The sequence below is a fragment of the Eschscholzia californica genome, unplaced genomic scaffold (assembly GCF_041429995.1).
Source record: "Eschscholzia californica isolate CP2 unplaced genomic scaffold, dmEscCali1.0.p SCAF_4, whole genome shotgun sequence".
NCBI classification, from domain to species: Eukaryota; Viridiplantae; Streptophyta; class Magnoliopsida; order Ranunculales; family Papaveraceae; genus Eschscholzia; species Eschscholzia californica.
In genome coordinates this window covers 57,044,647-57,054,985 of record NW_028238461.1, presented here as the reverse complement: position 1 = coordinate 57,054,985, position 10,339 = coordinate 57,044,647, and the positions used below count along the sequence as shown (strand labels likewise).

At 37.4% G+C, this 10,339-nt stretch overlaps 1 protein-coding gene across 2 annotated transcripts; it reads left to right on the top strand.

Annotated features, from left to right (window-relative positions):
- Positions 1 to 447: 447 nt before the first annotated feature.
- On the top strand, positions 448 to 9,618 carry FAC1 (AMP deaminase, putative / myoadenylate deaminase). 2 transcript variants are annotated; one of them, XM_086632409.1, is made up of 20 exons: positions 448 to 1,265; positions 2,295 to 2,473; positions 2,610 to 2,817; positions 3,205 to 3,383; positions 3,505 to 3,556; positions 3,673 to 3,800; positions 3,901 to 4,080; positions 4,272 to 4,339; positions 4,426 to 4,568; positions 5,376 to 5,437; positions 5,882 to 5,995; positions 6,468 to 6,608; positions 7,322 to 7,474; positions 7,642 to 7,695; positions 7,775 to 7,885; positions 7,973 to 8,146; positions 8,227 to 8,307; positions 8,440 to 8,538; positions 8,967 to 9,073; positions 9,193 to 9,618. In XM_086632409.1, exons 1-19 carry the CDS (start codon positions 842 to 844, stop codon positions 9,033 to 9,035), a joined length of 2,619 nt encoding a protein of 872 aa, XP_086488535.1. In that variant the 5' UTR covers positions 448 to 841; the 3' UTR covers positions 9,036 to 9,073; positions 9,193 to 9,618. The 2 variants fall into 2 exon arrangements, with proteins under 2 accessions (XP_086488535.1, XP_086488534.1); XM_086632408.1 differs by having other exon boundaries at positions 453 to 1,265; positions 2,607 to 2,817.
- Positions 9,619 to 10,339: the final 721 nt, after the last annotated feature.

Sequence of the window (10,339 nt, the reverse complement as noted above, 5' to 3'; positions counted from 1 at the left end):
TTGAGGTGTCTTTTGAATTGTGGATCTTTATAGTATCATCTAGAAAATATAATCTCGATTAAGACTTGACAACTTGAAAGTGAAACATTCAGATTTTTTTGGATATAGATGCTATATTCTCTTGAAAAATTCAATTAATGAGGTTTTTTTTTTTCAAATATTTTAAAATTAAATAATGTCATATAATCTTGAGACCAAATTGAGTTTTGCATTGTATCATCTGTCCATAAAAAAATAAAAAAATCTTCAAGTAGGAGAGCTTCTCAATTGTGTGCTCTTGCATTGGAGATGATCTAAGTTATAAGCATGACTGTTGATGATCTCCAATTTGGCCCACTAAATAGTGCAAATCTAGTGTATTGAAAAAGACATATCGAGACTAACACAATCCAAAGGTCAAAATCTCAATGTTCATTAGTATAGTTACAGCAACTAGTACCGAATCATGTCTCGTATGTGGGAAATTATAAAGTGGCCGTGTTGTCGCGGAAGAGAAGAAGATAAGCATTTTCGGATTTTCCCACCATTATATCCCTCCCCCAACCCACACCCCCAAAGCCATTAGCAGCAAACTAGAGAGAGAAAGAAACTACACATTACGGGAGCGAATATAAACATTGAGAGAGAGAGAAACTGAGAAAGCATCTTCTCCCACTTCACCCTCTCTCTCTATAAATAATAAACTTAACACAATCTCTTCTGAGAAAATCATTTTCTCTTGTCTATTTGTGCGCGAAAATCAGTAGGGTTTCTGCTTTCGATCAAAACCCATCAAAGATTCATTCACTCACTCAGTACTAGAAACAGAGAGAGAGAGAGTTTCTGAGTGATTGATCGATCAATGGACGCTTACGCTTTACATCTAGCCATGGCGGCTTTAGTCGGGGCTTCTTTTGTTGCTGTTTCGGCTTACTACACCCACAGAAGAACCCTAAATCAGTTACTTGAGTTTGCAAAGACTGTAGAGAGAGAAAGAGAGAGACAAAACGGCGTTGATGATGATGATGTTAATGAAGAAGAAGAAAGAGGCGATTCTCCTAAGCATTTTAAGAAGTATATTGAAAAGCAGCGAAAGACTAGTCATGGTCGTTCTAAAGGGAATGGATATTATCGTCGTCGAGTTTCTAATTCTTCACCTGATGTTACTACGATTGCATCCGCCGCCGGTGAAGGAGAGGTGAAACAGAATGGTCATTCATCAATCGATGATGATCGGAATTTTTCAATCCCGAACGGATTGGCTCGATTACGCAAGCTTAACGAAGGTATAATCTTTTCGGTGACTTCTATCTAGATTGAGATGATTAAAGTTTGGAGCTTTATGTTATATACTAAGGATTCCCTGAATTATTCTGTTTGTTGTCATTCTCTTAAAGTATCTAATCTCAGTCTTAATTTTGTTGATTATCAAGAGGGATTATCTAAAGCTCGTGAGGAGTGGGTTTTCACTGCTACTGAATGCTCATTATAGAAGGACCTCCTTATAAGGGGATTGTGCAATATTAGTGACATAGATAAATAAATGTAGTTGCTTTCCGTAAACAATGTATCTCCTGTGTCATATAAACTCTCTAAACCTTAATTAATTAATTCGAAATCGGTCTATTTCTTTTCTCACCGGAGCAAATGATATGTGGGAACCTAGGATTTTTGGAGGGTGCAAACATGACTCACTTGAGCTGTTTTGGTTATTATCTTCTTATTTGGAATGGTGTACTTGTATAAATATATAACTAGTTCTGATTGGTCAGTGATTACATTACTTATACATACTTGTTGTACCCAAATGACTTCATAATTTGCACACATCATGTGTAACCATGTTTACCAAAGAGTGATTTGGTAACTGTCCGATGAAAATTTGATAGAAGTTTCTCCACTCTTCATATGGGCGCATAGCATGATATGTGTATTCATAAGATCGACGAAACTGATAGTCATGGACTGCTTTTCTTTCTTTGTATATGTGTATATGTTTCCTAACTGTTTTAGTCAAGAAACATAAGTCCTATAACTCGAACAGGGGTAATGAATTCTAAATGAATAACCTTTAATTCACAATTTACAGCACAGTTTTTTCTGTTCTCTGGCAGTCTGGCTTGTGTAGTACTTATATTGTTTTTCATTTCATTGTGTGCTGTGCACTAGTAGCGTCCTCCACATTGATGACATCCCTCGTGGGTAGGACTTGATGTGTCATTACATCCTCTCTGTACTCTCTACTCTAAACAAGTATTTTAACTTCTGTGTAATATGTTAATGAGCACGCGGTTGATGAGTTTATGCTGATTCAGGGCAACCTGTTAGTCGGGTAAGCTCGACCGTGAGAGTTGGAAATAATGTCAGGCCAGCTTCTCCAAAGTCACCTGTCGCTAGTGCTAGTGCTTTTGAGAGCGTAGAAGGATCAGATGACGAGGATATGACTGATACTGCTAAACTGGACACCAGCTATTTACTTGCTAATGGTGATGTTGTAAGTTTGTGCTACGGTAGATTTTCTTAAAAAAATCTCATCTCTCCCTCCCTATTATGTTATATTTTTAAACTGAATTGTTATACGACAGCATGAATTATTTGATGAAATCCTATGTGAAACTTGCTACTAGCAGGGGGCAGAGGGCAAGCACGTGTTACAAAACATGCCTGATCACATTAACGCCACTGCGGAGCAAAATCCTATTCCTGCAGCCAGCATGATCCGGTCTCATAGTGTGTCTGGTGACCTGCATGGTGTCCAGCCTGACCCTGTAGCAGCCGATATTCTTAGAAAAGAACCCGAGCAAGAAACTTTTGTGCGCCTTAGAATCAGCCCAACTGGTAAATATCTATGTTACTCTGTGGTAATGGCACTTTTATGTTGCTTCCTATTACTATATCTTGAAGTCTGTATCGGCGAAAGTGTATTTATGCACATTTGTACATGCATTTCAAACTTTTTAGAAATATTTGTGAGAATGCGAGCATTATCTGCTTCCAGTACAGCTGATCAGCTCTACTAAGCTCATTTGTTATGTGACGCCTAGATGCTTCGCTGGCTTATTAATCATGACAAGTATTGAGAGAAAACATGAGGCGTTGAGGATTCATGCAATATAGGAATTTGAAGTAGGATGTAGTTAATCTAATGTTAAATCTTACATGCAAATTTACGCGTTGAGGAAAAAAATGTTGATTTGTTGTACTTCATTTCATAACTAATACTAGAGGTACCATCCCCTGACGAAGTGGAGGTTTATTTGCTTCTTCAACAATGCCTTGAGTTGAGAGAAAGCTATGTATTCAAGGAAGAAATTGCTCCTTGGGAGAAAGAAGTTATCACTGATCCAAGTACCCCAAAGCCCAATCCAAACCCATTTTCATACTCTCCAGAGGCGAAAACCGATGTGAGTGTATTACTTAGTTCCTTAATAATTGGACTTTATGTTCTGATTGTAATTTTTATATTTTGCTCCTTCCTGTCACTTTATTTTCCCCTCTTAGTAACCTGTCTTTTGTAAATTTCAGCATTATTTTCAGATGGAAGATGGGGTTGTTCATGTATATGCAAATAAAAATTGTAAGTTGTTGATCATCTTTGTTGTTTGCTTGCTTACCCTTCTTTTGTGGTTCAGTAACGCCTTTTTGCTTGGTAATGGTTTACCTAATGATATCTTCATTTATATTGTGTTTCAGCGACAGAAAAACTTTTTCCCGTAGCTGATGCAACAACTTTTTTTACTGATCTGCATCGTATCCTCCGAATAATAGCTGCTGGCAACACTCGAACTTTATGTCATCATCGCCTGCTTCTGTTGGAACAAGTAACCATTTTGCTTTTGTCTTACTTGAAATATGAACTTTTGTATGTTTAAAATGGTATTGCTAAAAACTAAGGTTTTTGTCTTATTTACTGCCATTCAGAAATTCAATCTCCATTTAATGCTTAACGCGGATAGAGAGTTTCTTGCTCAGAAAAGTGCACCACATCGGGACTTCTACAATGTCAGGAAAGTCGATACACATGTTCATCACTCTGCTTGCATGAACCAGAAACATCTTCTAAGGTTTATAAAGTCGAAGTTGAGGAAAGAACCAGATGAGGTAATTGATTGAGTTGTGTGTTGATATTTCCGAGTACTTTCTTGTGGTCTCACAACTTCACCGTGGAGTTTAAAGTATTTGTTCCAAGATAAGATTCTTGCGCCCTGTCAAAAAGTATTACATCCTAACTTTACGTTCTCTTACGAAGTTAGATAATGTTCTATAACCTTATTTTAAATCTTTTCTGTTAGGTTGTGATATTCCGAGATGGAACATATCTCACATTGAAAGAGGTTTTTGAGAGCTTGGATTTGACTGGGTATGGCCATTTCCTCTTCTCTGTCGTCCTTCTGTTTATTATGAGATGCTGGAAATAACTTGATACTGTGTGTTGGGTTTGGACAGATATGATCTCAATGTAGATCTGTTGGATGTCCATGCGGATAAGAGTACATTTCATCGTTTTGATAAGTTTAATCTCAAGTATAATCCCTGCGGCCAAAGTAGATTGAGGGAGATTTTTCTGAAGCAAGATAATCTTATTCAAGGTAAGTCCCATAATTTTTTCTTTTTTAAAAGGTTAGTATTTTTCGAAGAACATAGTGTCTAGAAATGACATTCTGGAATGAATATTTATCTCCTCTTGATGGTATCTCTGCAAAAGTATGCAGTGTGAATACGTAGTGAAAGAACACAGACAACACAGATACCAGCTTATATGACTCCCTCTGTGCTCGTAGATTGTTATTGTACTTGAGAGTTGCAAAGGCAATTGAGTCCCTAATCCATTGTCCTACACTGCTCTTACTTCAGTCCTCAATATGTTTCCTTTATCTGTTTAATTCCCTTGAATATTTGCGTTAATGTATGGTCGTTCTGATGTCCGAGATGTGGCTGCCAACACCCTTGGGCAGTCAGCACTCAGCAGAATTAACACTGCACTAGCTCTTAGGAGTTAGGAAGATCTTCTAGATCAGTAGATCTTTCCTATTTCAATTTAGAACATGAATGTTGCACTGACTGTAGCAACATAAGGCTTTACTGAAATTTAAATTATATAGAGCTTTTCGAAGGCCTTAATAGCAGACAATAGTTATGTATCAGGATATGATTGTAAAGAGAAAAAAGCGGGTGGAGTGGTGGGTGTGCACCCACATTCTAGTAAATAAGACTATATATACTCAATATTGTATAATGTAGTTATTTAATATACATTCCACAAGCTACTCAGTTAAATAAAAATAATAAGCAATATGTTAGTATTGATATTAAAGCTATGGTTATTTACTTATTTGAGAGACCAAGCTTTAACATCTAGTGGAGGTATCTAAAGTTTTTTTTTTCCTTCCTGACAGGTCGTTTTCTTGGGGAGCTGACAAAACAAGTATTCTCTGATCTGGATGCAAGTAAATACCAGGTACATCCTCAATTTCATATTTTAAACTTGCAGTATTAGGTAGAAACATGTAAAATATAATTATTATAAACATATGGATACAACATGAGAGCTAATGGTCATTTCGATATTTATTGGAAATTGGTATTGAAGCCCCAAGACGTATGAAGTGACCCATGCTTGAATTGAAAGAGTAAAGTGCTGACATCCGTTAAGCTCAAGATGTTTAATTGTTGAAATCTTTCACATTTACAATGAAGCTTTTAAGAGTAGACCCAGTTTATTATGTATAAAAGGGCATACCAGCAAGTTAACTTGCTGACAGTGTGTTGATTGGTGAAAAGAGTGGTTTTATTTACTCAGAGGTTATGTATTTATCATGATTGACCTATCAAGTCATCCTCTTCGATATCAGAAAGTTCTTCATGGTGTAAAGATTTCTGATGCCTGACTATGTCCATGCAGATGGCCGAGTACAGAATATCAATTTATGGTCGAAAGCAGAGCGAGTGGGATCAACTTGCGAGTTGGATAGTGAATAATGATCTACACAGTGAGAACGTCGTTTGGTTGATTCAGGTATTTTTCCTTCACAGTTTCTAGTTCCCAAATTTTGTGGTTGATTACTTCATATACTATTTTTTTTTGTAGTTACATATGTTTCAAATTTTAAGATGCAGTTCTTTCGCCTGGATCATCTTCACAAGTAACTCAATAGTTTGACATGCTGCATACCGTGATAAATTTAATACTTAGGTTCGATTTAGCTTTAGATGTTTGCACATAATAGGGTTTGGGTGTCACCTAAATGATGCATATATTAACTGTCAAGGCCATAGCTTGGCAAAGTTTGCTGACTACCGTATCTTGCATTTGCACTAACTTAAACATCATACCCCGAATGTACTTTGTTGGCTACCTTTTATTTATCTTTTAATCCAAATATTAGCAGGCAATTTGGTTTCACTAAAAAAGGAAGAATTTTTTGTCTTCATATGTTGGGTTCATATGCTTATAAAGTCATCCTTTTATTTTTCTCTTCTTTTTTCAGCTTCCACGATTGTACAACATATACAAAGAAATGGGTATTGTGACATCTTTCCAGAGTATGCTCGATAATATTTTTCTTCCACTATTTGAGGTCACTGTCGATCCAGATTCACACCCTCAATTACATGTTTTCTTGAAAAAGGTATCCTTTTTCTGTTTCACTCTATATTTCTGTACTTGTGTCAGTTACCATGGACTCTCCTTTGTGTACCCTGAATGCGTAAATTTATCGGTTGACAGTGTTGTACTCTTCAGTGTGAATATTATGATGTTGAAGCATAAGAAAGAATTAATTTTTAGAGGTTAAGGTAGACTTCAAGAGAAAGAGAGAAGATAGACTAGGAAATCACTGCAAATCTGATGTTCTTGCTTGTGAAAGGTTGAAATTGTATGATGCTATTCTCGAACTTATGGACTTGCAGTAGATTCATAATCTGAGTAGGAACAGCAAACAAATAACAATCAGAAATTGCGAATAAATTAGAACTCTTAGTGTCCGAGACTTGGAAACTTGCAAAAATAATGAAATTCCGTTAATTATGAATCCTAAATCACATAAAGAAATCAAAATATACTCTTCAATCAATCGTAATCCTGGAAGGGATTGCAGGTCACTGAATCCGCAAGTGGGCCTGGATAGGTTTGTATTGTGAGATGTCAGTTTTTGGTGTAAACCTAGTATGGCCATTGGTTTTGAAAATTGGTATATTTATAAGTTATATTTACGTACAAGATAACCCTTATAGAAAGTTTTCAGAATTCAGCAAACTTGTAAGCTTGAGTCAGATACTCGCAGGTTCACTATCATGAAAGTTATGAATTTAAATCCCGTCCTTTCTCTTTTTTGTGCTTCAGGTTGTTGGGTTGGATTTGGTGGATGACGAAAGTAAGCCTGAAAGGCGTCCTACGAAACACATGCCTACACCAGCTCAGTGGACTAATATTTTTAACCCGGCGTTCTCGTACTACGCATATTATTGTTACGCGAACCTCTACACCCTAAATAAGGTCATTTATTATGTTTAGTTATATTTAATGCTCAGAGATAGTATATGTTGTCAAAGGATCACATTTGATGACCTCTGTCTTCAGGATAGTCTTTATTTTATATTTCGACGGCCCACCTATATGAGTTATTTTTACACTTTAAGACATTTACTTTTTCTTATTGGCAGCTTCGCGAGTCGAAGGGCATGACAACTATCAAATTCCGGCCACATGCTGGCGAGGTGACTGAGCTCTTCTTATCCGCTAGTGAACTTCAGTAGTATGATTACCTGAGCCGTTTTTCGTGTTTCCTTTTGTCAGGCAGGGGATATTGACCACCTTGCAGCAACCTTTCTAACAGCTCATAATATTGCTCATGGAATCAATTTGAGGAAGTCTCCGGTCCTTCAGTATTTGTATTACCTTGCACAGGTAACCAACCTAAAATTTTGACAGTGTTCAATGTGGAAATTTATGGCACATAAATTAACTAGTTATGATGTCTATTCTGAATATCAGATTGGATTGGCCATGTCACCACTTAGCAACAACTCCTTATTTCTGGATTATCACCGGAACCCTTTCCCTATGTTCTTTCTGCGAGGCCTAAATGTTTCTCTTTCTACGGATGATCCCCTACAAATCCACTTAACAAAAGAACCTTTGGTGGAAGAATACAGCATAGCAGCTTCAGTGAGTGTTCTAACATCTGCTTCTATCTCTTCTTCAGGATCATTCAGTTCTGAAGTTTGAATTATGTTGTTTGCTTTCAGGTATGGAAGTTAAGTTCATGCGATCTGTGTGAGATAGCTCGTAATTCAGTGTACCAATCTGGGTTTTCTCATGCTCTAAAGGTACGCTGACCCCATGATACATGATATGGCTGACCCTGCAGAAGTATATTTAGCACCATATTGGTGCTCAGAAAGGTAGATGTTTGGTCAAGATTCTAACCGTTGTGTTTGACTTATATTTTCTCTGATCAGTCACACTGGATTGGGAGGTCATACTACAAGAGAGGTCCTGATGGGAATGACATCCACAGGACAAATGTGCCTCATATCAGGGTAGAGTTTCGGGACACGGTATGCACTCAGTGATGGCTTCTCTCCTATTATGATAATGGAATTCTGTATAAATCTTTCACCTAATAGCTATGCCACTTGGGGAAAGTGGTACATGTGCTATATCTGACACCAGTATGAGGTGTCGGAGGCGTTACAGCAATGTGGTTACGAGTATCTAGTTGTTTGTCCGACACGAGTAAATACGTTAGAGCAAAAAGTGCCGAACAAGGAGTCTAGTAATGCGAGCTGTGAATCATGCCTGGCTCCCTTAACTTGCTTGTTATCTTATTTTAATAATCAATATTCTACTTAGACCGTGTTGCACAACTGCAGCTTTCACTTTATTTCTTCTCTTAATATCCTGGCTTGTTTAAACCTATATAGATGTGTTTAAGTTCTTTTACTTGCATCTTCTGACGAAATTAACTAGTCATACTATTGTGTAGATCTGGAGGGAAGAGATGCAGCAGGTTTATCTCGGAAAAGCAAACATTCCTAAAGAAGTGGAGAACTGAATTGAAGATGGATGAATGATTGTGCACCTTTATCTGTAGTAAGCTTTTCTTCTGGTTCCTTCATTTTCCAGCTGCTAATCGTTTTATTACATCCACGACAAGATTCACACCGAGTTTTTAGCTTGACACCAAATACCGTATTGTCTTTTATGTGCAGAGAGTAAGGGCGAAGGATCCAAGTTCCTTGGTCATGGAGATTAGAGAGGGAGTTACTGTGGAGCCGGTGTTATATGGTTTGTTATCCCACACACTGGAGGAAACAACGACAAGGCAGAGAATGGCAAATGTGTACGATAATCGTGGCGTTAGGTTTAGAAGCATTAAGTTTATAATACAATCGTCTAGTTATAAGTTATAATATGACATTTCCCAGTAAGAAGTGGGGGGTGCTTAAACTACACATTAGCTTAAATTTATTATATAATGAGGGGTGCACTAGTCACTAGTATATCCCAGAACTGTAAATCTGCTTTCTCATGCAAGTACAAGAGCTTTTAGCATTGATTATGTGACCGGTTAACTTCCTTAGTATTTTTGATTCATAACTTTAATAAATGCAAGAAAGAGATGCTGTTTTTCTGAATTCCCCCAAGATGCTGTAGTTGGAATTTGGGCTTCGAGATCAATACTCTGGTGCTGCATGAACGATGAGACCAATTTCTGAGCTCAATATGCCTTAATATAACTTGTCAGTGGTTGTGAAGATTCTAATGCTCTTTTAGTATTTTCGATTTTGTTTTCCGTTTACATATGGTTCTGTTGTGGCCACATGTGTTGTCTGTTTGAGATTCTAGATAAAACTCCTGTCATGGGAAACCTCGGTACTTTTGAATCATGATCAAGTGAACAGACCAAAAATGAAAATGAAAGGAATATGAAACACACAACATAGATTTCTTGAGCAGTAAGTGAATTCTGGATCATGTAGTTTATTGAATACGGACGGGTATGATGTCTGCCATTATTGGACAATTTTCCATGGTATACTCTTCTTAATCGGCCGACAACTATTAATCACCACCATCGTATCGGCTTCAACAATGGAGAATTTTTCCACTCATTTCACTAATCGAAGGTTAATCTTTGCTGTAGCTTCAGCGTCTAACGAGCAACATGCCTTAATCCTACTAGTTCTCGCTGTTACAAAATTCCCATTACTGTCCCTACACTGCTGCTGTTGTCGCCTTTCCACGAGTGAGGGCCACATAAAAACTAAATTTCACTCCCGCTTTCGGTGCTTGCCACGCCAATGGCGTCTCTTCATTCTCCTCGATCATAATTTCTCTGTTGGTATCAATATCAAC

Coding starts and splice junctions, on each gene's coding strand:
- FAC1 (XM_086632408.1), top strand. CDS start 842: ATGGACGCTTACGCTTTACATCTAGCCATGGCGGCTTTAGTCGGGGCT. Junction 4,340..4,425: donor GAGAGCTTGGATTTGACTGG/GTATGGCCATTT, acceptor GGGTTTGGACAG/ATATGATCTCAATGTAGATC. Junction 5,438..5,881: donor TGGATGCAAGTAAATACCAG/GTACATCCTCAA, acceptor ATGTCCATGCAG/ATGGCCGAGTACAGAATATC.